The sequence below is a fragment of the Ambystoma mexicanum genome, chromosome 8, assembly GCF_040938575.1.
Source record: "Ambystoma mexicanum isolate Mex_15411 chromosome 8, UKY_AmexF1_1, whole genome shotgun sequence".
Lineage (NCBI taxonomy): Eukaryota > Metazoa > Chordata > Amphibia > Caudata > Ambystomatidae > Ambystoma > Ambystoma mexicanum.
Genome location: NC_090929.1, coordinates 47,642,763 through 47,670,569, shown reverse-complemented (window position 1 = coordinate 47,670,569; position 27,807 = coordinate 47,642,763). Strand labels below are relative to the sequence as shown.

Sequence of the window (27,807 nt, the reverse complement as noted above, 5' to 3'; positions counted from 1 at the left end):
GGTGGCTGGAGGGTGGAGAGGGCGGGGGATTCTGCCTGCTGGGGTCTGTTCTGGTGGCTGGAGGGTGAGAGGGTGGGGGATTCTGCCTGCTGGAGTCTGTTCTGGTGGCTGGAGGGTGGAGAGGGTGGTGGATTCTGCCTGCTGGAGTCTGTTCTGGTGGCTGGAGGGTGGAGAGGGCGCGGATTCTGCCTGCTGGAGTCTGTTCTGGTGGCTGGAGGGTGGAGAGGGTGGGGGATTCTGCCTGCTGGTGTCTGTTCTGGTGGCTGGAGGGTGGAGACGGTGGGGGATTCTGCCTGCTGGAGTCTGTTCTGGTGGCTGGAGGGTGAGAGGGTGGTGGATTCTGCCTGCTGGGGTCTGTTCTGGTGGCTGGAGGGTGGAGACGGTGGGGGATTCTGCCTGCTGGAGTCTGTTCTGGTGGCTGGAGGGTGGAGAGGGTGGAGGATTCTGCCTGCTGGAGTCTGTTCTGGTGGCTCGAGGGTGAGAGGGTGGGGGATTCTGCCTGCTGGAGTCTGTTCTTGTGGCTGGAGGGTGGGAGGGTGGTGGATTCTGCCTGCTGGGGTCTGTTCAGGTGGCTGGAGGGTGGAGAGGGTGGGGGGTTCTGCCTGCTGGAGTCTGTTCTGGTGGCTGGAGGGTGGAGAGGGTTGAGGATTCTGCCTGCTGGAGTCTGTTCTGGTGGCTGGAGGGTGAGAGGGTGGGGGATTCTGCCTGCTGGAGTCTGTTCTGGTGACTGGAGGGTGGAGAGGGTGGAGGATTCTGCCTGCTGGAGTCTGTTCTGGTGGCTGGAGGGTGGAGAGGGTGGGGGATTCTGCCTGCTGGAGTCTGTTCTGGTGGCTGGAGAGTGTGAGGGTGGGGTATTCTGCCTGCTGGAGCCTGTTCTGGTGGCCAGAGGGTGGAGAGGGTGGGGGATTCTGCCTGCTGGAGTCTGTTCTGGTGGCTTGAGGGTGGAGAGGGTGTGGGATTCTGCCTGCTGGAGTCTGTTCTGGTGGCTGGAGGGTGGAGAGGGTGGGGGATTCTGCCTGCTGGAGTCTGTTCTGGTGGCTGGAGGTTGGAGAGGGCGGGGGTTTCTGCCTGCTGAGGTCTGTTCTGGTGGCTGGAGGGTGGAGAGGGTGGGGGATTCTGCCTGCTGGAGTCTGTTCTGGTGGCTGGAGGGTGAGAGGGTGGGGGATTCTGCCTGCTGGAGTCTGTTCTGGTGGCTGGAGGGTGGAGAGGGTGGGGATTCTGCCTGCTGGGTTCTGTTCTGGTGGGTGGAGTGTGGAGAGGGGATTCTGCATGCTGGAGTCTGTTCTGGTGGCTGGAGGGTGGAGAGGGTGGGGGATTCTGCCTGCTGGAGTCTGTTCTAGTGGCTGGAGGGTGGAGAGGGTGGGGATTCTGCCTGCTGGAGTCTGTTCTGGTGGCTGGAGGGTGAGAGGGTGGGGGATTCTGCCTGCTGGAGTCTGTTCTGGTGGCTGGAGGGTGGGGAAGGTGGGGATTCTGCCTGCTGGGGTCGGTTCTGGTGGCTGGAGGGTGAGAGGGTGGGGGATTCTTCCTGCTGGAGTCTGTTCTGGTGGCTGGAGGGTGGAGAGGGTGGGGGATTCTGCCTGCTGGGGTCTGTTCTGGTGGCTGGAGGGTGGGGGATTCTGCCTGCTGGGGTCTGTTCTGGTGGCTGGAGGGTGGAGAGGGTGGGGGATTCTGCCTGCTGGAGTCTGTTCTGGTGGCTGGAGGGTGGAGAGGGTGGTGGATTCTGCCTGCTGGAGTCTGTTCTGGTGGCTGGAGGGTGGAGAAGGCGGGGGATTCTGCCTGCTGGAGTCTGTTCTGGTGGCTGGAGGGTGGAGAGGGTGGGGGATTCTGCCTGCTGGGGTCTGTTCTGGTGGCTGGAGGGTGGAGAGGGAGGGGGATTCTGCCTGCTGGAGTCTGTTCTGGTGGCTGGAGACGTTAGGGGATTCTGCCTGCTGGAGTCTGTTCTGGTGGCTGCAGGGTGGAGAGGGTGGAGGATTCTGCCTGCTGGAGTCTGTTCTGGTGGCTAGAGGGTGAGAAGGTGGGGGATTCTGCCTGCTGGAGTCTGTTCTGGTGGCTGGAGGGTGGAGAGGGTGGTGGATTCTGCCTGCTGGAGTCTGTTCCGGTGGCTGGAGGGTGGAGAGGGTGGAGGATTCTGCCTGCTGGAGTCTTTTCTGGTGGCTGGAGGGTGGAGAGGGCGGGGGATTCAGCCTGCTGGGTTCTGTTCTGGTGGGTGGAGTGTGGAGAGGGGATTCTGCATGCTGGAGTCTGTTCTGGTGGCTGGAGGGTGGAGAGGGTGGGGGATTCTGCCTGCTGGAGTCTGTTCTAGTGGCTGGAGGGTGGAGAGGGTGGGGATTCTGCCTGCTGGAGTCTGTTCTGGTGGCTGGAGGGTGAGAGGGTGGGGGATTCTGCCTGCTGGAGTCTGTTCTGGTGGCTGGAGGGTGGGGAAGGTGGGGATTCTGCCTGCTGGGGTCGGTTCTGGTGGCTGGAGGGTGAGAGGGTGGGGGATTCTTCCTGCTGGAGTCTGTTCTGGTGGCTGGAGGGTGGAGAGGGTGGGGGATTCTGCCTGCTGGGGTCTGTTCTGGTGGCTGGAGGGTGGAGAGGGTGGGGGATTCTGCCTGCTGGGGTCTGTTCTGGTGGCTGGAGGGTGGAGAGGGTGGGGGATTCTGCCTGCTGGAGTCTGTTCTGGTGGCTGGAGGGTGGAGAGGGTGGTGGATTCTGCCTGCTGGAGTCTGTTCTGGTGGCTGGAGGGTGGAGAAGGCGGGGGATTCTGCCTGCTGGAGTCTGTTCTGGTGGCTGGAGGGTGGAGAGGGTGGGGGATTCTGCCTGCTGGGGTCTGTTCTGGTGGCTAGAGGGTGGAGAGGGAGGGGGATTCTGCCTGCTGGAGTCTGTTCTGGTGGCTGGAGACGTTAGGGGATTCTGCCTGCTGGAGTCTGTTCTGGTGGCTGCAGGGTGGAGAGGGTGGAGGATTCTGCCTGCTGGAGTCTGTTCTGGTGGCTGCAGGGTGGAGAGGGTGGAGGATTCTGCCTGCTGGAGTCTGTTCTGGTGGCTAGAGGGTGAGAAGGTGGGGGATTCTGCCTGCTGGAGTCTGTTCTGGTGGCTGGAGGGTGGAGAGGGTGGTGGATTCTGCCTGCTGGAGTCTGTTCCGGTGGCTGGAGGGTGGAGAGGGTGGAGGATTCTGCCTGCTGGAGTCTTTTCTGGTGGCTGGAGGGTGGAGAGGGCGGGGGATTCAGCCTGCTGGAGTCTGTTCTGGTGGCTGGAGGGTGGAGAGGGCAGGGGATTCTGCCTGCTGGGGTCTGTTCTGGTGGCTGGAGGGTGGAGAGGGTGGCGGATTCTGCCTGCTGGGGTCTGTTCTGGTGGCTGGAGGGTGGAGAGGGTGGCGGATTCTGCCTGCTGGAGTCTGTTCTGGTGGCTGGAGGGTGAGAGGGTAGGGGATTCTGCCTGCTGGAGTCTGTTCTGGTGGCTGGAGGGTGGAGAGGGTGGGGGATTCTGCCTGCTGGAGTCTGTTCTGGTGGCTGGAGGGTGAGAGGGTGGGGGATTCTGCCTGCTGGAGTCTGTTCTGGTGGCTGGAGGGTTGAGAGGGTGGGGGATTATGCCTGCTGGAGTCTGTTCTGGTGGCTTCAGGGTGGAGAGGGTGGGGGATTATGCCTGCTGGAGTCTGTTCTGGTGGCTGGAAGGTGGAGAGGGTGGAGGATTCTGCCTGCTGGAGTCTGTTCTGGTGGCTGGAGGGTGAGAGGGTAGGGGATTCTGCCTGCTGGAGTCTGTTCTGGCGGCTGGAGGGTGGAGAGGGTGGGGGATTCTGCCTGCTGGAGTCTGTACTGGTGGCTTGAGGGTGGAGAGGGTGGGGGATTCTGCCTGCTGGAGTCTGTTCTGGTGGCTGGAGAGGGTGGAGGATTCTGCCTGCTGGAGTCTGTTCTGGTGGCTGGAGTGTGGGAGTGGGGATTCTGCCTGCTGGAGTCTGTTCTGGTGGCTGGAGGGTGGAGAGGGTGGGGGATTCTGGCTGCTGGAGTCTGTTCTGGTGGCTGGAGGGTGGGGGATTCCGCCTGCTGGAGTCTGTTCTGGAGTGTGGGGGATTCTGCTTGCTGGAGTCTGTTCTGGTGGCTGGAGAGTGGAGAGGGTGGGGGATTCTGCCTGCTGGAGTCTGTTCTGGTGGCTGGAGGGTGGAGAGGGTGGGGGGTTCTGCCTGCTGGGGTCTGTTCTGGTGGCTGGAGGGTGAGAGGGTGGGGGATTCTGCCTGCTGGAGTCTGTTCTGGTGGCTGGAGGGTGGAGAGGGTGGTGGATTCTGCCTGCTGGAGTCTGTTCTGGTGGCTGGAGGGTGGAGAGGGCGGGGGATTCTGCCTGCTGGAGTCTGTTCTGGTGGCTGGAGGGTGGAGAGGGCGGGGGATTCTGCCTGCTGGGGTCTGTTCTGGTGGCTGGAGGGTGAGAGGGTGGGGGATTCTGCCTGCTGGAGTCTGTTCTGGTGGCTGGAGGGTGGAGAGGGTGGTGGATTCTGCCTGCTGGAGTCTGTTCTGGTGGCTGGAGGGTGGAGAGGGCGCGGATTCTGCCTGCTGGAGTCTGTTCTGGTGGCTGGAGGGTGGAGAGGGTGGGGGATTCTGCCTGCTGGTGTCTGTTCTGGTGGCTGGAGGGTGGAGACGGTGGGGGATTCTGCCTGCTGGAGTCTGTTCTGGTGGCTGGAGGGTGAGAGGGTGGTGGATTCTGCCTGCTGGGGTCTGTTCTGGTGGCTGGAGGGTGGAGACGGTGGGGGATTCTGCCTGCTGGAGTCTGTTCTGGTGGCTGGAGGGTGGAGAGGGTGGAGGATTCTGCCTGCTGGAGTCTGTTCTGGTGGCTCGAGGGTGAGAGGGTGGGGGATTCTGCCTGCTGGAGTCTGTTCTTGTGGCTGGAGGGTGGAGAGGGTGGTGGATTCTGCCTGCTGGAGTCTGTTCTGGTGGCTGGATTGTGGAGAGGGTGGGGGATTCTGCCTGCTGGAGTCTGTTCTGGTGGCTGGAGGGTGGAGAGGGCGGGGGATTCTGCCTGCCGGAGTCTGTTCTGGTGGCTGGAGGGTGGAGAGGGTGGGGGATTCTGCCTGCTGGGGTCTGTTCTGGTGGTTGGAGCGTGGAGAGGGTGGCGGATTCTGCCTGCTGGAGTCTGTTCTGGTGGCTGGAGGGTGAGAGGATAGGGGATTCTGCCTGCTGGAGTCTGTTCTGGTGGCTGGAGGGTGGAGAGGGTGGGGGATTCTGCCTGCTGGAGTCTGTTCTGGTGACTGGAGGGTGGAGAGTGTGGAGGATTCTGCCTGCTGGAGTCTGTTCTGGTGGCTGGAGGGTGGAGAGGGTGGAGGATTCTGCCTGCTGGAGTCTGTTCTGGTGGCTGGAGGGTTGAGAGGGTGGGGGATTATGCCTGCTGGAGTCTGTTCTGGTGGCTGGAGGGTGGAGAGGGTGGGGGATTCTGCCTGCTGGAGTCTGTTCTGGTGGCTGGAGGGTGGAGAGGGTGGAGGATTCTGCCTGCTGGAGTCTGTTCTGGTGGCTGGAGGGTGGAGAGGGTGGAGGATTCTGCCTGCTGGAGTCTGTTCTGATGGCTGGAGGGTGGAGAGGGTGGCGGATTCTGCCTGCTGGAGTCTGTTCTGGTGGCTGGAGGGTGTGTGGGTAGGGGATTCTGCCTGCTGGAGTCTGTTCTGGCGGCTGGAGGGTGGAGAGGGTGGGGGATTCTGCCTGCTGGAGTCTGTTCTGGTGGCTGGAGGGTGGAGAGGGTGGGGGATTCTGCCTGCTGGAGTCTGTTCTGGTGGCTGGAGAGGGTGGACGTTTCTGCCTGCTGGAGTCTGTTCTGGTGGCTGGAGGGTGGGGATTCTGCCTGCTGGAGTCTGTTCTGGTGGCTGGAGGGTGGAGAGGGTGGGGGATTCTGCCTGCTGGAGTCTGTTCTGGTGGCTGGAGGGTGGGGGATTCTGCCTGCTGGAGTCTGTTCTGGAGGGTGGGGGATTCTGCCTGCTGGAGTCTGTTCTGGTGGCTGGAGGGTGGAGAGGGTGGGGATTCTGCCTGCTGGAGTCTGTTCTGGTGGCTGGAGGATGGAGAGGGTGGGGGATTCTGCCTGCTGGGGTCTGTTCTGGTGGCTGGAGGGTGGAGAGGGTGGGGGATTCTGCCTGCTGGAGTCTGTTCTGGTGGCTGGAGGGTGGAGAGGGTGGGGGATTCTGCCTGCTGGGGTCTGTTCTGGTGGCTGGAGGGTGGAGAGGGTGGGGGATTCTGCCTGCTGGAGTCTGTTCTGGTGGCTGGAGGGTGAGAGGGTGGTGGATTCTGCCTGCTGGGGTCTGTTCTGGTGGCTGGAGGGTGGAGAGGGTGGGGGATTCTGCCTGCTGGAGTCTGTTCTGGTGGCTGGAGGGTGGAGAGGGTGGAGGATTCTCTGTTCTGGTGGCTGGAGGGTGGAGAGGGTCGGGGATTCTGCCTGCTTGAGTCTGTTCTGGTGGCTGGAGGGTGGAGAGGGCGGGGATTCTGCCTGCTGGAGTCTGTTCTGGTGGCTGGAGGGTGGAGAGGGTGGGGGATTCTGCCTGCTGGGGTCTGTTCTGGTGGCTGGAGGGTGGAGAGGGTGGGGGTTCCTGCCTGCTGGGGTCTGTTCTGGTGGCTGGAGGGTGGAGAGGGTGGGGGATTCTGCCTGCTGGGGTCTGTTCTGGTGGCTGGAGGGTGGAGAGGGTGGGGGATTCTGCCTGCTGGAGTCTGTTCTGGTGGCTGGAGGGTGAGAGGGTGGTGGATTCTGCCTGCTGGGGTCTGTTCTGGTGGCTGGAGAGGGTGGGAGATTCTGCCTGCTGGAGTCTTTTCTGGTGGCTGGAGGGTGGAGAGGGTGGGGGGTTCTGCCTGCTGGAGTCTGTTCTGGTGGCTGGAGGGTGAGAGGGTGGGGGATTCTGCCTGCTGGAGTCTGTTCTGGTGGCTGGAGGGTGAGAGGGTGGTGGATTCTGCCTGCGGGGTCTGTTCTGGTGGCTGGAGGGTGGAGAGGGTGGGGGATTCTGCCTGCTGGAGTCTGTTCTGGTGGCTGGAGGGTGGAGAGGGTGGAGGATTCTCTGTTCTGGTGGCTGGGGGGTGGAGAGGGTCGGGGATTCTGCCTGCTTGAGTCTGTTCTGGTGGCTGGAGGGTGGAGAGGGCGGGGATTCTGCCTGCTGGAGTCTGTTCTGGTGGCTGGAGGGCGGAGAGGGTGGGGGATTCTGCCTGCTGGGACTGTTCTGGTGGCTGGAGGGTGGAGAGGGTGGGGGTTCCTGCCTGCTGGGGTCTGTTCTGGTGGCTGGAGGGTGGAGAGGGTGGGGGATTCTGCCTGCTGGGGTCTGTTCTGGTGGCTGGAGGGTGGAGAGGGTGGGGGATTCTGCCTGCTGGAGTCTGTTCTGGTGGCTGGAGGGTGAGAGGGTGGTGGATTCTGCCTGCTGGGGTCTGTTCTGGTGGCTGGAGAGGGTGGGAGATTCTGCCTGCTGGAGTCTGTTCTGGTGGCTGGAGGGTGGAGAGGGTGGGGGTTCTGCCTGCTGGAGTCTGTTCTGGTGGCTGGAGGGTGAGAGGGTGGGGGATTCTGCCTGCTGGAGTCTGTTCTGGTGGCTGGAGCGTGAGAGGGTGGTGGATTCTGCCTGCGGGGGTCTGTTCTGGTGGCTGGAGGGTGGAGAGGGTGGGGGATTCTGTCTGCTGGCGTCTGTTCTGGTGGCTGGAGGGTGTAGAGGGTGGGGGATTCTGCCTGCTGGAGTCTGTTCTGGTGACTGGAGGGTGAGAGGGTGGTGGATTCTGCCTGCTGGGGTCTGTTCTGGTGGCTGGAGGGTGGGGAGGGTGGGGGTTTCTGCCTGCTGGAGTCTGTTCTGGTGGCTGGAGGGTGGAGAGGGTGGGGGATTCTGCCTGCTGGAGTCTGTTCTGGTGGCTGAAGGGTGGAGAGGGTGGGGGATTCTGCCTGCTGGAGTCTGTTCTGGTGGCTGGAGGGTGGAGGGAGCGGGGGATTCTGGAAAGCAAGTCCTGCCTTCGTCTTCATGTGTCTGACTCTGCCCCAGCTCGACAGACTTTTAGGAGGGACGGCCTACAGTCTCCACGTTTCCCCACAGGCCAGTCCTTCCCTGAGCATCAAGCAAGGCAGGCGCTTCTAGCAAATATCTGGCGAGCGACAGGTGACTTTTGTTACTCGTCCACTCGTGCACATCTGGACAGCTGTCTCCAGGGGGAAAGGTACAAGGATAGAAGCAGGTAGAGAGACATTGCAGAGAGGGGGCCCGGGTGGGTAGTAGTGTACGTGACGCCCTTGCCGTTGTAGCGGGTGGGAGACTACAGGGTGATGGGTGAGAGTGCTGGGGGGGTCTCCCCTGCACGTACTGCCACTCCCCCAGCTCTGGAACAGCACAGTCAGTGAAGCCCCAGTTACAGCGGCCCAAAGCACAGCCCATCCCCGCCCAGCCTTTGTGGGGAGTGGGCCCGCTGGGTTTATTGCATGCGGGCAGGAGCAAGGGGGGGTTTCTCCCCCAGGCACTCGAGCTCAGGGCGATCCTGAGAGCTCACATCTGTCCCAGATGTGCCCAGGTGTGCTGGGCTGGCGTCCTTCAGCCCCGGTAGGAGCTGCGCTCTTTCATCTCTTTCGTGGGAGCGGGGGAGGGGGGGCTGCAAGGAATCCCAGGGTGGGGGTGGTGCTGTAACTGGACATTGCTGATTGAGGTGTTTCAGGTGAGAGCCCCCACTCACTTCACAAGGTGTCATTACTGCATTCCTGTGTCCCCCCGAGTCATGCCTGCGGGTGGGGGAGCGCGCGCGGGGGGGGGGGGCGTGAGGGGAGGGGGGGGGGGTACAGGGCTGGAATGCTCACTTGCTCCCTGGCTCTGACACCTGGTCTTGTCAGACAGTTTTAACTCGTGTGGGGACACGCAAAGTCCCTGGACCGGGACTGCAGGGGGAGCGCGCCTCTTACCCATAACTACAGCTCACAGCTTTCAGAAAAGTCTATTTGCATCGACAACCCTAGTTTAGGCCGGAGACGTTGCGACCCCAATACCAGCCCACCTGGCTTTTCTATCAAATCCCCTATAGCGCCCAGAGCAGAGGGTGGTCTTTTGGTTTTCCCGGCTAAGGCTGGAGGGGGCTGGCAGCAATAACAACAAAAAAGTCCCATTGTAAGTGTAGGGACTTTCACGAAACTGGCTTTCCCCTGGCCCAGAGACCATGCATATGGCAGCTCTGCGAGGTAAACAGCCTGAAAACAGCACACAACCTCAAGGTTCCCCCTCTGAGGTTAAGAGTGCCGAGCACCCAGAATTTAATGAAATGGAACAAAAAGAGAGAGCAGAGGCGATGTGTGCAAGCTTGCTCCTGGGTCCAGATCCCGGGGACTGATACGGCTGCAACAGCCATTGCACCCCAGTCGCTCACACTCATCAGCTGTTGGTGACGCAAGGCTATTGCACTCCAGTCCTTGCCATGTACTGGGTTTGGGTGCCAGTCTGACCCTGCACTGATGGCTACTTCCCTCCAGTCCTTGCTATATACTGGCCTTTGGTGCTGATGGCTACTTCCCTCCAGTCCTTGCCATGTACTGGCATTTGGTGCCAGGCTGGCCCTGCACTGACGATATTGCCCTCCAGCCCTTGCCATACGTTGGGTGTTGGTGCTGGACTTGGCCTAGTTATGACACCATTACTCTGTAGTCCCTCCTAGGCACCTGGTGTTGGAGCAGAGCCTGGCCTGACTCTGGCAGGTCTAGCATTCAGGCCGCTGGAACTTGCTTGCTATTCGTGCTGGACCTGACCCCTATCCATCAGGCATTGACTATAGGTTACTGCTGGTCCCACGTGTTAGTTCCACGCCTCCCCGCGCCCCCCTAAAACCCCCTTTCATACTTTGCTGGGAGGCATTGCACCCCAACATCTGCCATTCCCAGACCTGGCCTGATGCTGACAGGCCCATTCAATTCCCTGCTGTTTACAAGGTATTGTTGCAGAAAGGGTCAGGATTCTGTGAGATAGAGAACGTCCCCAGCACCCAAACTGCAGACAGAGAGTGACTGCAGTATCGAGACTGCTAGCAATGCCTAAACTGGGATTTAAAGAGGCAGAGACTGCCTGCGATGCCCAGACAGCGACACTAGGGACAGACACGTCAGACAGTACCCTGGAAGGAACATGTGGAGGCAGTGACTACTATCAATACAAGCCATGGGGTAACGGTGGCAGAGCCTACTATCGTGGCAAGCAAGAAGTGTATGAGTTAATCTCAGTGCTAGGCATGGATCTCCATTACACCAACTACTATCAGTCAAGTCTCATATCTCTGGTGGCAGTAACTACTATCAATGCAAATCATGGGGTTACTGTGGCAGAGACTACTATCAGGGCAAGCAAGAAGTGTATGAGTTACTCTCAGTGCCAGGTATGGATTTAAATGGCACTGACTACTATCAGTGCAAGTCTCATGTCTCTGGTGGCAGAAACTATCAATGCAAGACATGGGGTTATGGTGGCAGAGACTACTGTCAGGGCAAGCAAGAAGTGTATGAGTTACTCTCAGTGCCAGGTATGGATCTACAATGGCACAGACTACTATCAGTGCAATTCTCATGTCTCTGGTGGCAGAAACTACTATTAGGGCCTCATTACAAGTCAGGCGGAATGGGTTAACGGAGTCGGCTAATGGGTGCGGACCCGTTATTCCCATTCCGCCTGATTACGAGGTCCCCTCGCGGGACCCGGGAAGGATGCCTGGTAAAACCAGGCATCGTTACCGGGTCCCGCGAGGGAACCAGGGAGCTAACAACGGGCCGGTCGTAATCGGCACCTTGTTAGATCCCTCTCCCATTCCCTGGGTTCCCTGAGGGAGGAATTACCGGGCCCTCTGAACTCGGAATGGCCCGGTAATTCCCCATTCTGGGAACCCGGACCCGGTTTTGGAGGCAGCCATGCTGCCAATAATGGCATGGCTACCGCCAAACCCGTAGTGAGGCCCTTAGTGTGAGAAACTTTTATTGGTTCAAGACAAGGGCCTGTAATGTCATAAACTGCTATCAGTTAAAGAGAGGAGGTGATTAGGGGCAGATACTACTGTTAGTTCAAGGCAGGTCTCTACAGTTTTATAGACTACTATCAGTGCAAGGCAGGGGTCTCCAGTGACACTAAATAATATCAGTGCAAGACTGGGGGTCTACAGTGACAGTACCTAATATCAGTGAAAAACTGGAGGTCTACAGTTGCAGAGACTACTATCAGTGCAAGACAGGGGTCTACAGAGACAGTACCTAATATCAGTGAAAGACTGGAGGTCTACAGTTGCAGAGACTACTATCTGTGCAAGACAGGGGTCTACAGTGACAGTACCTAATATCAGTGAAAGACTGGAGGTCTACAGTGGCAGAGACTACTATCAGTGCAAGACAGGGGTCTACAGAGACAGTACCTAATATCAGTGAAAGACTGGAGGTCTACAGTTGCAGAGACTACTATCAGTGCAAGACAGGGGTCTACAGTGACAGTACCTAATATCAGTGAAAGACTGGAGGTCTACAGTTGCAGAGACTACTATCTGTTTAAGTGAAGAAGGGGCAGCAGCTGATCCCACTTGCGACCCATAATTGATGTCAGACTATATCCATGTACTTATTCATGAGATTTGACAAGCGCTACACGCAGAGGGGCAGCTTCTCAGCGCTTGCACTTGCACTAAGCATTTGCACTTTTATACTGACTCAAACTCAAACCGGGCAGCCTGCATCCAAGAGCGGCCTTTTGCACCTTTGTGAACCCCTGTTTTTCAGAGCCTGCAGCTCTCTAAATGCACCCAAAAATGCATTTTGGGAATGCACTATTTCCATGTAGGCGTGTGTGAATGGTAAGCACTTTGTATTCTGGACTATGTAGTCTTAATGCCTTTGACCCATGTGGCCTCGTTCATGGAAACGCTCACCCAATCACTGCACGATTTTAAGAAGGTCTTTTCAGCTGCACTACTAAGGGTTAATAATAGTTGCGTGAAGTCAAGTACTGTCTTGTATATATTGTTGTATGCCACACCTCCCTCGTCCTTTGGAAGATGCTCATTCAGATTTCCTTTTAACTTTGCATTTTGGGACATGTAGTACTGACCACTTGATGGACAAAACAAAACTACAAGTCACAAAATGCAAAAAAAACAAGAACTGGATGGGTGTCTTCCGGCTTACATGGAGACATGCACACACCCACACAGACACTGCAAACTCACACTCGACCTGTCACAATGCTCACATGCGCACACGGGTGCACACGCGTACGTACACACTACACTCCTTCACAGAGCCAATGCACACTGCACGCACAAACCCTCACACACATACCTTCACACCATGTACACCCACACACCCTCACATCAAACACGTTTAGAGACACGCAACCTCCATCTAATAGATTATGCAGAATGTAAAGAAACCGTGGAGGTCACTATTGATGTGATATGATATTTGACTTGTTATCGCGCTCATACACAAGAGTTTCACAAGGGCACTGCAGCCATTACATTTGGCGTGAGGGCGTTTAGACGGGGCTGCTTTTAAACATCCCTTGCGCCAAATGAACAGCACCGGAATGGCCGCTCCAAAAGAAGAGCTGCGCCAAAACATCCCGCGCTGAAACGACAAAGGCCAAAAAGGGGTGTGCTGTTGTCCGTGGAGTGCAGGGATGTAGATTTGGGCTGGCAGGCCAAGAGAATGTTCCTTCTAAGAGCACCTCCTGGTGGTGGGGCAGGGCTGTGTGTTTGGGATTATCTCACAAGGTTCTGATCCTATAGCTGGGCTTTTCGCTCCTCCCTCTGGAGTAGATGAGAGCTTGAGAGATCTACACCCTCCATTATTGGTGGACCACAGGAAGTCCATTCTAGGACCCGGTGGCGCAGGTCGTCCTGTGAAAGGCAGCACATTTTCATTATTTATTTTTTTTACGAGACCTTGTCATGGATGATAGGAATTTCATCATCACCAACACTGAGAAGCCAGCTGGGAAAGAACCCAGAGATGCACTAAGGAACCGAGCTTTGGCCTGGCTCCGTCAATAAAGTGGGCCAGGGGTGATTAGACGCATAGATCTGAACATTTTACGTAGGTTGGAAATTGACGAGTGGTGTACCCAGAAAAATAGGGACTGTGTCTTGGTTTAATGTGGGGCTAGTAACTTCCCAAGTTACCTTAGTAACTGCAAGTATGTGCCCAGAGGTTCCTCAAACTTGAACGTTATGTAGACCAGCCCGGGGGTTTGTACTTCCTGTTCAGAAGGGCTGCATTAAGATGAATTTTAGTCTGTTATACCCATTGTGTTGAAGGTTTGTTGCTTCCTTTTTTGTATTGCATGTTGTAAGTTGTGTTTTTGTTACGGCGCTCTGATGCCCGCAGGCTTTCAGCGCTTTATAAATAAATAAATAAATATTTAAAAAGGTCCTGCCGTGGCATAGTCAGTGGGGACTTTGAGTCAAGAGGTGGGACACGTGCAGCGCAGTTAAGAAGAGGCCTGAGCATCTGGCATAACAATACAAATAGATGTAAGAAGATGCAACAGGATAATGCTCCTGACCCAGACTTTCACCCTGATAAAATGAGTACCATTAAATCGCCATTATCAACATCTTCAATGTGCAGCACTGCGAAGCTCTAAAGTGGTGTACCTAGGCACTATAAGACATAAAGCACAACTCTGATGATTCCTGTTGGGAAAAGGGAGGGGAAACTTACTGGCCATTCTTGGTCCACTGCATCTGTGGCGCCGGCACACCTGTGCTTCGACAGAGCATCTGCACCTCTGCACCTGCCCGGGCAGAGATATCCTGCCTGGAACTGGACCCAGACACCACTGGAGGAGCTGTGGGAGACATGAGCAGAAAGGTGCTGTGAGAGGGCAGTAGAACGCGGGCAGAGGGCGAGGCGCCCTGCAGAACCAGACTGCAGCTTGCGTAAAACCTGGGGTGGGGGCAAGGGTGTGTATGAACCCCCAGCAGAGATTCTACAGAGTGAGATATCCTCTAATTAGCCCGGGGTCAGAGGGGGCCATACCACTCTGTGGTACACCCTTACCAGTCAGGAGGCAGCTCATACGCACACTTTGATATCCCCAAACCAGGGTCAGTATAGACCAAACAATGCCTGCGAGACCCCCATACCCACCCATGGGTCAGGGGAGGTCACACACACATACACTATGAGGCCCCATAGCCACCCATGGGTCAGGGGAGGTCACACACACACACTATGAGACCCCATACCCACCCATGGGTCAGGGGAGGTCACACACACTATAATAGCCCATAGCCACCCATGGGTAATGGGAGGTAACACACCCACTGTGAGACCCCATAACCATCCATGGGTCAGGGGAGGTAACACAAACACACTGCCAGACCCCATAACCACCCATGGGCCAGTGGAGGTAGCACACACACTATGAGACCCCATAGCCACCCCTGGTTCAGGGAAGGTCACACACGTACTGTGAGACCCCATAAGCCCCCCGGGCCGGGAAAGGTCGTACACAAACTGTGAGACCCAATAACCACCCATGGGTCAGGGGAGGTCACACACAGACTGTAAGACCACATGACCACCCATGAGTCAGGACACACACACACACACAAACACACACACATACACACACCCCATAACCACACACACACACACACACACACACACACCCCATAACCATTCAGGGCTCAGGGAAGAACACACACATACACACTGTTGGGCCCCATTAGGAGCCAGAGAACAGGAGGGAGTTTACAAACACAGTGAGTACCCCATGAACCGCCAGGTGCTAGAAGAGGACACACAAATACTTTGACACTATAGGCAGCCATGTCAGAGAAGGTCGAGAGGGGCATCTTGCACTCGTGCACTCACCTGACCACCCCAGCACCCATCCACATGCCTGACCATCATGGATAGCTTACTGGGGCATGGCCACCCCATTCATCCCCCTATCTCAGCCTAATGTGCACCCTCATTCTATTCTTGCTGGCAAGTTCCCATACATTGGACTATGGTCCCCAGAGGGCGTTACCCCCTCAAGCTCATTGAGGCCATACGAATGGGATAAAGGCGCTATATAAATGACAAACTACTACATATTATACAAAAAGAGCTCTAGCTATTCAATGAGACCACAAAGAATAAGGGAACATACAACTAGCAAAAATAGATTGAACACACACTATAAAACCCAATAATCAGACAAGGGAAGCCCTGCCCAAAGAATGAGGCCCCATACAACTTGGTTCCCTATGGTGCAGCGAGCAAGGGACCCACGTCTGGGCATACCCTCTCTCACATAGTGAGATAAACTATAACCACAAATGTGACCACTAGAACCAAGCTGCGCCTCACTAAGGAGGCCCAACAACGCCAAAACATGCCTGGGTTGCTTGTGTTTCTGTCCAGAGGGGCCTGACCTAGCAGTTCAAGCTGGGCTGCTACCATTTGTGGCAGTACCTTACTGATTCGCATATGGCTGGACCCCTTTTGCAATGGCACAGCCGGGCTAAAAAACAGTGGTGTGGAAGGTTGCCCAGAGCATTTCCAGTGGTTCAGATGTATTCAAAACCTTCCACCCATGACTTTTTTGATTGTGCTTTACCAAATATGCCTAGTAAAAAATGTCATGCCATAGTAAGAAATGGCTAGACTGGCTGCACCAAAATGCCTCTGAAACACTTGTGTACGAGCGCAATATAAATAAAATATCCTTTCATTTAATTTCATTCCATTTACCCACATAATAACACTTATTATGCCTGCTTTACCAATTATGCCTAGTAAAATCATGGCACGGCTCGAAATAGCTAGACTGGCTGCACCAAAATGCTAGTCTACCCACAAAATAACACGTATCATGCCTGCTTTATCAAATATGCACAATAAAAAATATCATGCCACAGTAAGAAATAGCTAGAGTGGCTGCACCAAAGGGCCCCAAAATGGCAATATGGCCATGTAATAACACTTCTCTTGCCTTATTTTTCAAATATGCTCAGTAAAACAAGTCATGACACAGTAAGAAATGGATAAACTGGCTTTACCAAAATGGCAATTTAGCAATGTAATAACACTTATCCTGGTTACTGCTTCAGAGATGCCCAGTAATAAACGTGCTGTGCATCTTTCATGTTGCCGTCCACATCCACCCTTTACCCACCCCCCCATCAGTGGCCCAGGCCAGCCCAGCACAAACATACAAACATACACCACCGCACACATGCACAAAACATTCACTTGCTCATTCACAGAGCATTCACTTGCACACCCATACACCATACACTCGCTCATTTATACGCACAGTCAGGACCCAGCCATGCACCGTACACTCACTCATTCATTCCCACACACACACATATGCACACATATTAAATACATTATTGTTACCATCAGCCCTAGTCCAGACTCTGCTCTTTTCTGTGCTCCGGCCTTCTGGCAGGGAACATGGAAGCCTTCTGGCTTCCACACCACATGAACAGGAACCAAGAAGCAAAGAGAGCCTCCTGCTTCCTGAAAATGTGCACAGGAGATGGGGCGCTGCTTTTGTTCTTCCCCAGCCCCTCTGAATGTGCAGGGAGACACAGGAACCTCACTGTGGCCTGTCAGGTGAACAAAAGTACTTAACTAAGAATCACATACTGAGTCTAATTGCAGCCTGGAAGTTGAACAGAAGGACCTACATAGGCTCAGCAACATTCACTGCCCCTACCTTGAACCAGAAGCACAAGCTGCCTCTAACTGGGGCCTGGCTGTGCTGACAGCTTAGGACCAGCAGCATGGACTGTATCTGTCTTGTGCCTGGCTGTTCTGGCAGCTTAGGACAAGCAGCATGGACTGTATCTGTCTGGGGCCTGGCTGTACCGGCAGTTTAGGACAAGCAGCATGGACTGTATCTGTCTGGGGCCTGACTGTACCGGCAGCTTAAAACCAGCAGTATGGATTGCATCTGTCTGGGGGCCTGGCTGTTCCGGCAGCTTAGGGCCAGCAGCATGGACTGCATCTGTCTGGGGCCTGGCTGTGCCGGCAGCTTAGGGCCAGCAGCATGGACTGTATCTGTCTGGGGCCTGGCTGTACCGGCAGCTTAGGACCAGCAGCATGGATTGCATCTGTCTGGGGCCTGGCTGTTCCGGCAGCTTAGGACCAGCAGCATGGATTGCATCTGTCTGGGGCCTGGCTGTGCCGGCAGCTTAGGACCAGCAGCATGGACTGCATCTGTCTGGGGCCTGGCTGTTCCGGCAGCTTAGGACCAGCAGCATGGACTGTATCTGTCTGGGGCCTGGCTGTAACGGCAGCTTAGGACGAGCAGCATGGACAGTATCTGTCTGGGGCCTGGCTGTGCCGGCAGCTTAGGACCAGCAGCATGGACTGCATCTGTCTGGGGCGTGGCTGTGCCGGCAACTTCGGACCAGCAGCAGCATAGACTGCATCTGTCTGGAGCCTGGCTGTGCCGGCGTCTTAGGACCAGCAGCATGGACTGTATCTTGTTATGTTGCTGTCTGGGGCCTGGCTGTACTGGCAGCTTAGGACCAGCAGCATGGACTGCATCTGTCTGGGGCCTGGCTGTACCGGCAGCTTAGGACCAGCAGCATGGACTGCATCTGTCTGGGGCCTGGCAGATGAGCACAAGTACCTAACTACGACCAACAACACCCACTGCCTCTGCCTGGAGACTGGCATATGGAGCATAGCTACTCACCTAGGACCAGCACGGTGTAGTGCCTCTGTGCTTTACCAGCCTTGTTAGTGGCCCTGCAACTGTAAGACCCTGAGTCGTCCTTCCGGGCCCGTTGGAACACAAGGGAATGAGTCCCATTGAGGGAATGGCTTCCTCCAGCATCTGCCACCTGGGGAGGGAGGAGAGGAAAGTTAGAGGGAAAGAGGAGATCCTTATTCACCCACCTTCTCATGACTACACCTCATTCTGTCATTATTCCTCATACATCTTCATCTTCCCCCACTCCACCATCCATCCTAACTACCCCTTCACTAAATAATTCATCCTCACCTCTCTTATGCCCCATCATTCATCCTCACTTCCCATTCACACAATCATTCATCCTCACCTCTCTTATGCCACATCTTTCATCCTAACTACCCCTTCACTAAATAATTCATCCTCACCTCTCTTATGCCCCATCATTCATCCTCACTTCCCATTCACTCAATCATTCATCCTCACCTCTCTTATGCCACATCTTTCATCCTCACTTCCCATTCACTCAATCATTCATCCTCACCTCTCTTTCATCCTCACCTCTCTTATGCCCCATCATTCATCCTCACTTCCCATTCACTCAATCATTCATCCTCACCTCTCTTATGCCCCATCATTCATCCTCACTTCCCATTCACTCAATCATTCATTCTCACCTCTCTTTCATCCTCACCTCTCTTATGCCCCATCATTCATCCTCACTTCCCATTCACTCAATCATTCATCCTCACCTCTCTTATGCCACATCTTTCATCCTCACTTCTCATTCACTCATTCATTCATCCTCACCTCTCTTATGCCACATCTTTCATCCTCACTTCCCATTCACTCAATCATTCATCCTCACCTCTCTTATGCCACATCTTTCATCCTCACTTCCCATTCACTCAATCATTCATTCTCACCTCTCTTATGCCCCATCATTCATCCTCACTTCCCATTCACTCAATCATTCATCCTCACCTCTCTTTCATCCTCACCTCTCTTATGCCCCATCATTCATCCTCACTTCCCATTCATTCAATCATTCATCCTCACCTCTCTTATGCCCCATCATTCATCCTCACTTCCCATTCACTCAATCATTCATCCTCACCTCTCTTATGCCACATCTTTCATCCTCACTTCCCATTCACTCAATCATTCATCCTCACCTCTCTTTCATCCTCACCTCTCTTATGCCCCATCATTCATCCTCACTTCCCATTCACTCAATCATTCATCCTCACCTCTCTTATGCCCCATCATTCATCCTCACTTCCCATTCACTCAATCATTCATCCTCACCTCTCTTTCATCCTCACCTCTCTTATGCCCCATCATTCATCCTCACTTCCCATTCACTCAATCATTCATCCTCACCTCTCTTATGCCACATCTTTCATCCTCACTTCCCATTCACTCATTCATTCATCCTCACCTCTCTTATGCCACATCTTTCATCCTCACTTCCCATTCACTCAATCATTCATCCTCACCTCTCTTATGCCACATCTTTCATCCTCACTTCCCATTCACTCAATCATTCATCCTCACCTCTCTTTCATCCTCACCTCTCTTATGCCCCATCATTCATCCTCACTTCCCATTCACTCAATCATTCATCCTCACCTCTCTTATGCCCCATCATTCATCCTCACTTCCCATTCACTCAATCATTCATTCTCACCTCTCTTTCATCCTCACCTCTCTTATGCCCCATCATTCATCCTCACTTCCCATTCACTCAATCATTCATCCTCACCTCTCTTATGCCACATCTTTCATCCTCACTCCCCATTCACTCATTCATTCATCCTCACCTCTCTTATGCCACATCTTTCATCCTCACTTCCCATTCACTCAATCATTTATCCTCACCTCTCTTATGCCACATCTTTCATCCTCACTTCCCATTCACTCAATCATTCATTCTCACCTCTCTTATGCCCCATCATTCATCCTCACTTCCCATTCACTCAATCATTCATCCTCACCTCTCTTTCATCCTCACCTCTCTTATGCCCCATCATTCATCCTCACTTCCCATTCACTCAATCATTCATCCTCACCTCTCTTATGCCCCATCATTCATCCTCACTTCCCATTCACTCAATCATTCATCCTCACCTCTCTTATGCCACATCTTTCATCCTCACTTCCCATTCACTCAATCATTCATCCTCACCTCTCTTTCATCCTCACCTCTCTTATGCCCCATCATTCATCCTCACTTCCCATTCACTCAATCATTCATCCTCACCTCTCTTATGCCCCATCATTCATCCTCACTTCCCATTCACTCAATCATTCATCCTCACCTCTCTTTCATCCTCACCTCTCTTATGCCCCATCATTCATCCTCACTTCCCATTCACTCAATCATTCATCCTCACCTCTCTTATGCCACATCTTTCATCCTCACTTCCCATTCACTCATTCATTCATCCTCACCTCTCTTATGCCACATCTTTCATCCTCACTTCCCATTCACTCAATCATTCATCCTCACCTCTCTTATGCCACATCTTTCATCCTCACTTCCCATTCACTCAATCATTCATCCTCACCTCTCTTATGCCCCATCATTCATCCTCACTTCCCATTCACTCAATCATTCATCCTCACCTCTCTTTCATCCTCACCTCTCTTATGCCCCATCATTCATCCTCACTTCCCATTCACTCAATCATTCATCCTCACCTCTCTTATGCCCCATCATTCATCCTCACTTCCCATTCACTCAATCATTCATCCTCACCTCTCTTATGCCACATCTTTCATCCTCACTTCCCATTCACTCAATCATTCATCCTCACCTCTCTTTCATCCTCACCTCTCTTATGCCCCATCATTCATCCTCACTTCCCATTCACTCAATCATTCATCCTCACCTCTCTTATGCCCCATCATTCATCCTCACTTCCCATTCACTCATTCATTCATCCTCACCTCTCTTATGCCCCATCATTCATCCTCACTTCCCATTCACTCAATCATTCATCCTCACCTCTCTTATGCCCCATCATTCATCCTCACTTCCCATTCACTCAATCATTCATCCTCACCTCTCTTATGCCACATCTTTCATCCTCACTTCCCATTCACTCATTCATTCATCCTCACATCTCTTATGCCCCCTCATTCATCCTCACTTCCCATTCACTCAATCATTCATCCTCACCTTTCTTATGCCCCATCATTCATCCTCACTTCCCATTCACTCATTCATTCATCCTCACCTCTCTTATGTCCCATCATTCATCCTCACTTCCCATTCACTCAATCATTCATCCTCACCTCTCTTATGCCCCATCATTCATCCTCACTTCCCATTCACTCAAACATTAATCGTCACCTCTCTTATGCCCCATCATTCATCCTCACTTCCCATTCACTCAATCATTCATCCTCACCTCTCTTATGCCCCATCATTCATCCTCACTACCCCTTCACTCAATCATTCACCCCCACCTTCTCCATGCTCCATCAACCATTGTCACTACCCCTTCACTCAGTCATTCGTTCTCACATCCATTATGCCCCATTATTCATCCTCACTCCTCTTGTACTCAATCACTCATCCACACCTCCTCCACCAACCATCAATCATTCTCTCTACCCGTTCACTCAATCATTCATCTTCACTATTTGCCCAGGTGATAATTTGCCATCCCATTTTTCTCCTCGCCTTCCCTCCCAACCCCCACACTCCATCACACATCCCCAGTCTCATAATTCATAAGGTCTTGGTTTTAGAACATTTACAAAATTCAAACCTGTCAATCCTACAAGCATGAAAAAGTAAACCCATTTTAGTCACCCCATAACTACGTGAAAATACCACCACTATACGAGTATTATACGAGCATTTTAAGTGTGCATGTGAGTGCAGGACAAGACACAATATTCAGTCTTGACTCACTGCAACATTAAAAGTACACATTAATTTCATCATTGTTAATTACATAAGATTCAATCTTAGTTTGTTTTAACAATAAAAATGAAAATGTTGTGCCAGTGCTTTTTGAGGTTTCGTAGTGCTCCGATGTCATGAAGGGGCCAAGAGATTGGACCCTAAAATATTCCAGTGTTCATGGGGAAATAAGGGGGTGATAGACATTAGGGTCCTTTGGGGTCTCTAGAGTCACCCCATCACGCAGCGTCATCTTTGAGTAGAGCTGGCACCCACTTCTGCCCATCCTTCCCTTTTGGGACTCAGTCCTGAGTGGGCGGAGGATGAATGGCAACATGGCCTTCGATTCTAGCCGCAGTCAAGACCTAAGAGAGGCTTCCGTAGAAAGCCTCCAGGGGAGTCCAGAACCCCCAGATTTCCACACCATGTAGTACCACTGGACCGACCATGGAGGTCCAAGGTGTTGATCGAGTCCGCCCGAAGCCGCTGCACTGCAGAAGCCAAGCCCCTTGTGTTAGTTGTTGCCTGAGAAGTTGATGACTCCAGCTCAATCAGCAGGTACACAGCACCCCCAGAGAGAGGCGCATACCCCCAGGAGCCGGCAAATCCCCCTTCAGCCTTCCTTCCATACAGTTTGTCCTACCAAGAAGAAAGATTACCCATGTTCGTCCTATTAATGACCATGTAGTTCACTTTAGAGAATTCCTCCATTGGGGGCAATAGGTCCCGAGTGTCAGTCCCCGCTCCCACCCGTAGGTGTCAACGCAGAGCATGAGTTCAACAGTTGCCACTTCTTGTGAGCCTGTCAGGCAAGGTAGGAAGGGAGGCAGTGGTACAGCACGGTCCAAAAGCGGGCATTCCTTCCTTTGACCCGGCAGAATGGATCGGAAAGACCCCACGCCTCCTCCGCCCTGGCAGGCGGCCACTCCAAAACAGTCCCAGGTGTTTTCCCTTAACTGTCTCATCTCTAAAGATGATGGAAAGATGCTGGGTCTCCTCTTGATCCCAACTAAAGGTCTTTGCCAAGAACAGGGAATCTTTGCACATGTTAATGTTAATGCTAGTGTCCAAAACAACTTGCTGTCTTTCCTTCTAAGTATTTCAAACTTTGAATCCCAACTGTTTTGCTACTAAATCATTAGATATTCAATGTCTGCCCGTCTTCGGAGAACTTCCGGTATCCAGTAATATTAACGAATAGAGAATAACGAAAAACATTTTTAACGAAACCAAAATATCGAAAAATACTAATGTGTATGAGGTGGGGTAAAGGATTAAGACGGTGTGTTTGAGTGGGGTTATAAACTTAAGGAAACATGGGGTTTGAAGGGGGTGACCCCCAAATAAAATTAAGAAATCTGGATTTTTTCTGTATTTTCTGGTTTGTTAAAACAATGTTTTCACTATGACATTTTTGTGAACATCCCAGCTTCCCGAACCTTCCTTATTTCGGCATTACGGCTTCTTTGGGCTTCCAGCCTCAGTCCTGAACGCAGTGATCCCTCAGGGCACCCACCTCCCTCTAGTCAAGGCTGGGAGTGCCCACAGCGTCTTCTGTTCTTTGGACTGTGAGTTCCAGGGAGCTTCTGGGCCAGGGTCCCCATGTGCCATGCCAGGTAAGAACGCAAGGCCATGAGGTCCCCAGCCAATAGCTGAAATCCATGTTAACCTTTGGCCCCCAGATCCAGAAAAAGTAACGTTTTGTGGGTCGGGCTCTTCTGCCCACCTCTGAGATACTGAAGGTCTGCGAGATGCCACGGCATTCACAGGGGAGCAGGGTATGGTCCCCCATAAAGGGGGTCCCAGGTCATCTGAGCGGTCACAGATGTAGGTATACCCCAAATCAGGACACCCCGCTTCTTATGGGGACATCTTGAGAAGATTTGTAGCCAAGCCCAGTGTTGTGCCAGTGTCAGGCAAACACCAGCTGCTGCATGACACCTTCTCATCGGCAGGAGAGCCCCCACCCCCTTTTCCATGCCATTTGGAGCATTGTCCTGGGTTGCTCTGAGATCACAGAGTACACAACCGTTTCTAACTCCCACCCCCCTTTCCACTGCGGTCCATTGAATCTTTTCTTTGGGGTGTGCTTGAATTCTGTATGGAAGGTAAATTAGTCCGGACTGTGCTTTAGAACCCCAATATTCTATGACGGACCACATACGCCAGGATCGCGTGGACACTCAGCGAGCCCTGCACCCTACTTGCGACCCCGCGGGGGTGTCCCTTTGTACAGCACTCATTTATCTGTTTATCTCCGAAGGGAACATTCAAGAACCAGTAGAGGACAAAAGGCGGAAATGAGAGCATTAACCTCGAGATGGTGAAAAGGAGGAGCAGACACAGAAGGACCACTGGGGGAGGCTGGCCAGCAGGGGGTGCCATGTAGTCCCAGAATCAAAGGGATTGGCTTCCTCCTCCCCGCCAGGAGTGGGCGCCTTCCTGCTCTCCACATTGAGAGATGGTTGGGAAATGGCAGCCTCTATCCTGAAGAGGAGGTAATTAAGGCGCGTTCTTCTAGCAGCTGTTTGTGAACTTTGCCGGAGGCATCGGCCGGTTTAAAGCAACATGCACTTAAACAGCGGTTCCTCTGCACTTTGCTCCGCGGAGTTTCATGTTCTCGCTGGCAGTCATTACGCACTTACAAGCGCTTTTTTAGTTCCTTCTAGGAGGACGGTCGTTAATCATTCTAACTCAGTGCGGTGCGGGTTTTTAAATCCACCCAGGCGTCTTTTTAGAAATATGTGTGCAAATCTTCCCGGAAAGGTCGGGCGTGGCCCGGAAGTGTTAGCACATGCATCCAGGTCATTGCTGCGAGGGGCTGAGTGACACTAAAGTCCACATGTGGCCGCAGAGAGGTCTGGGAAGGAGTGGTCTAGTTAGGAGTGGTCTGGCAAGGAGTGGTCCTGCCATCACCATGTTTGACTTTTTCTCTACAGGAATCACAGGTTGAATCACAGATATTAAAATGCCCCTCATTCCAAGATCCCTGTTAGATATGTTCTGGGTTAAGACCCTGGAGCCACGCGTAACCCTACACTATATGGGGCATTATAAAGGGGAAGAGCCTGGACCATGTGTGACCCTACACTATATGGGCATTGTAAAGGGGAAGAGCCTGGACCACGCGTGACCCTACACTATATGGGCATTGTAAAGGGGAAGAGCCCGGAGCCACGCGTGACCCTACATTATATGGGGCATTGTAAAGGGGAAAAGCCGGAGCCACGCGTGACCCTACACTATATGGGGCATTGTAAAGGGGAAGAGGCCGGAGCCACATGCACGTTTGACCCTACACTATATGGGGCATTGTAAAGGGGAAGAGCCTGGACCACGCGTGACCCTACACTATATGGGCATTGTAAAGGGGAAGAGCCTGGACCACGCGTGACCCTACACTATATGGGCATTGTAAAGGGGAAGAGCCCGGAGCCACGCGTGACCCTACATTATATGGGGAATTGTAAAGGGGAAGAACCGGAGCCACGCGTGACCGTACACTATATGGGGCATTGTAAAGGGGAAGAGCCCGGAGCCACGCGTGACCCTACACTATATGGGGCATTGTAAAGGGGAAGAGCCTGGACTACGCGTGACCCTACACTATATGGGGCATTTTAATGGGGAAATCCTTTCTTTGGACTGCGTCCCAGATCAGTGACTTCGGCTGCGCAGTCCCCACTCCCAGGCATGCAACTCACGTTAAGCCCCCGAAATGTCGTCTTAGTATGACTTCCTCTGGTAATTCAGAATGAAAGGGGGGAAGGAAGAGAGCGGCCACTAGTAGGCCTGGTTCTTAGGTGAAGGAAGAGAGCAGCCCCTAGTTGGCCTGGTTCTTAGGGGAAAGGAAGAGAGTGGCCCCTAGTTGGCCTGGTTCTTTGGGGGGAAGGAAGAGAGCTGCCATAGTTGGCCTGGTTCTTTAGGGGGAAGGAAGAGAGCTGCCACTAGTAGGCCTGGTTCTTTAGGAGGAAGGAAGAGAGTGGCCACAAATAGGCCTGGTTCTTTGGGGGGAAGGAAGAGAGCGGCCCCTAGTTGGCCTGATTCTTTGGGGGGAAGGAAGAGTTGCCACTAGTAGGCCTGGTTCTTAGGTGGAAGGAAGAGAGCGGTCCCTAGTAGGCCTGGTTCTTAGGGGGAAGGAAGAGAGTGGTCACTAGTAGGCCTGGTTCTTAGGGGGAAGGAAGAGAGCGGCCACCAGTAGGCCTGGTTCTTTGGGGGGAAGGAAGAGAGCGGTCACTTGTAGGCCTGGTTCTTAGGGGGAAGGAAGAGAGCGGCCACCAGTAGGCCTGGTTCTTTGGGGGGGAGGAAGAGAGCTTCCACTGGTAGGCCTGGTTCTTAGGGGGAAGGAAGAGAGTGGCCCCTAGTAGGCCTGGTTCTTTAGGGGGAAGGAAGAGAGCGGCCACAAATAGGCCTGGTTCTTTAGGGGGAAGGAAGAGAGCTGCCACTAGTAGGCCTGGTTCTTAGGGGGAAGGAAGAGAGCAGCCCCTAGTAGGACTGGTTCTTAGGGGGAAGGAAGAGAGCGGCCCCTAGTAAGCCTGGTTCTTTGGGGGGAAAGAAAAGAGCGGTCACTTGTTGGCCTGGTTCTTTGGGGGAAGGAAGAGAGCTGCCACTAGTAGGCCTGGTTCTTAGGGGGAAGGAAGAGAGTGGCCCCTAGTAGGCCTGGTTCTTTAGGGGGAAGGAAGAGAGCAGCCACTACTAAGCCTGGTTCTTTAGGGGAAGGAAGAGAGCAGCCACGAATAGGCCTGGTTCTTTAGGGGGAAGGAAGAGAGCAGCCCCTTGTAGGGCTGGTTCTTTGTGGGGAAGGAAGAGAGCGGCCACTAGTAGGCCTGGTTCTTTTGGGGGAAGGAAGAGAGCGCTCCCTAGTTGGCCTGGTTCTTAGGGGGAAGGAAGAGAGTGGCCCCTAGTAGGCCTGGTTCTTTAGGGGCAAGGAAGAGAGCGGCCACAAATAGGTCTGGTTCTTTAGGGGGAAGGAAGTGAGCAGCCACTAGTAGGCCTGGTTCTTTGGGGGGGAAGGAACAGAGCGGTCACTAGTACACCTGGTTCTTTGGTGAAGGAAGAGGGCTGTCACGAGTAGGCCTGGTTCTTTGGGGGGGAAGGAACAGAGCGGTCACTAGTAGGCCTGGTTCTCTGAGGGAAGGAAGAGAGTGGTCACTGTTAGGCCTTCATTGGGGGAGGAACGAAGAAAGCAGTCCCTAGTTGGCCTGGTTCTTTGGGGGTAAGGAAGAGAGCAGCCCCTAGTAGGCCTGGTTCTTAGGGGGAAGGAAGAGAGTGGTCCCTAGTTGGCCTGGTTCTTTAGGGGGAAGGAAGAGAGCGGCCCCTAGTAGGCCTGGTTCTTTAGGGGGAAGGAAGAGAGCTGCCACTAGTAGGCCTGGTTCTTAGGGGGGAGGAAGGGAGCAGCCACTAGTAGGCCTGGTTCTTTAGGAGGAAGGAATAGAGCTGCCACTAGTAGGCCTGGTTCTTTAGGGGGAAGGAAGAGAGTGGTCACTAGTAGGCCTGCTTCATTGGGGGAAGGAAGAGAGCAGCCACTAGCAGGCCTGGTTCTTTAGGGGGAAGGAAGAGAGTGGCCACTAGTAGGCCTGGTTCTTAGGGGGAAGGAAGAGAGCTGCCACTAGTAGGCTTGGTTCTTTAGGGGGAAGGAAGAGAGTGGTCACTAGTAGGCCTGCTTCGTTGGGGGAATGAAGAGAGCAGCTACTAGTAGGCCTGGTTCTTTAGGGGGAAGGAAGAGAGCGGCCCCTAGTAGCCCTGGTTCGTTAGGGGGAAGGAAGAGAGTGGACACTAGTAGGCCTAGTTCTTAGGGGGAACGAAGAGAGCGGTCCCTAGTTGGCCTGGTTCTTTGGGGGGAAGGAAGAGAGCTGCCACTAGTAGGCTTGGTTTTTTGGGGGGGAAGGAACAGAGCGGTCACTAGTACGCCTGGTTCTTTGGGGAAGGAAGAGGGCTGTCTCGAGTAGGCCTGGTTCTTTGGGGGGAAGGAACAGAGCAGTCACTAGTAAGCCTGGTTCTCTGAGTGAAGGAAGAGAGTGGTCACTATTAGGCCTTCTTTGGGGGGAAGGAAGAGAGCGCTCCCTAGTTGGCCTGGTTCTTATGGGGAAGGAAGAGAGTGGCCCCTAGTAGGCCTGGTTCTTTAGGGGCAAGGAAGAGAGCGGCCACGAATAGGTCTGGTTCTTTAGGGGGAAGGAAGTGAGCAGCCACTAGTAGGCCTGGTTCTTTGGGTGGGAAGGAAAAGAGCGGTCACTAGTACACCTGGGTCTTTGGGGAAGGAAGAGGGCTGTCACGAGTAGGCCTGGTT

General features: G+C 53.8%; 1 protein-coding gene across 2 annotated transcripts in view; it reads right to left on the bottom strand.

The window, feature by feature from the left end:
• The window catches only part of HMCN2 (hemicentin 2), a 936,787-nt gene that overhangs the window by 562,136 nt on the left and 346,844 nt on the right, over window positions 1–27,807 (bottom strand). For both annotated transcript variants that reach the window (XM_069609262.1, XM_069609261.1), the window contains 2 exons: window positions 17,609–17,756; window positions 13,624–13,750 (listed from right to left, as the gene is read on the bottom strand). In XM_069609262.1, coding sequence (XP_069465363.1) covers window positions 13,624–13,750; window positions 17,609–17,756 — 275 coding nt within the window. The remainder of the gene's footprint in view (window positions 1–13,623; window positions 13,751–17,608; window positions 17,757–27,807) is intronic.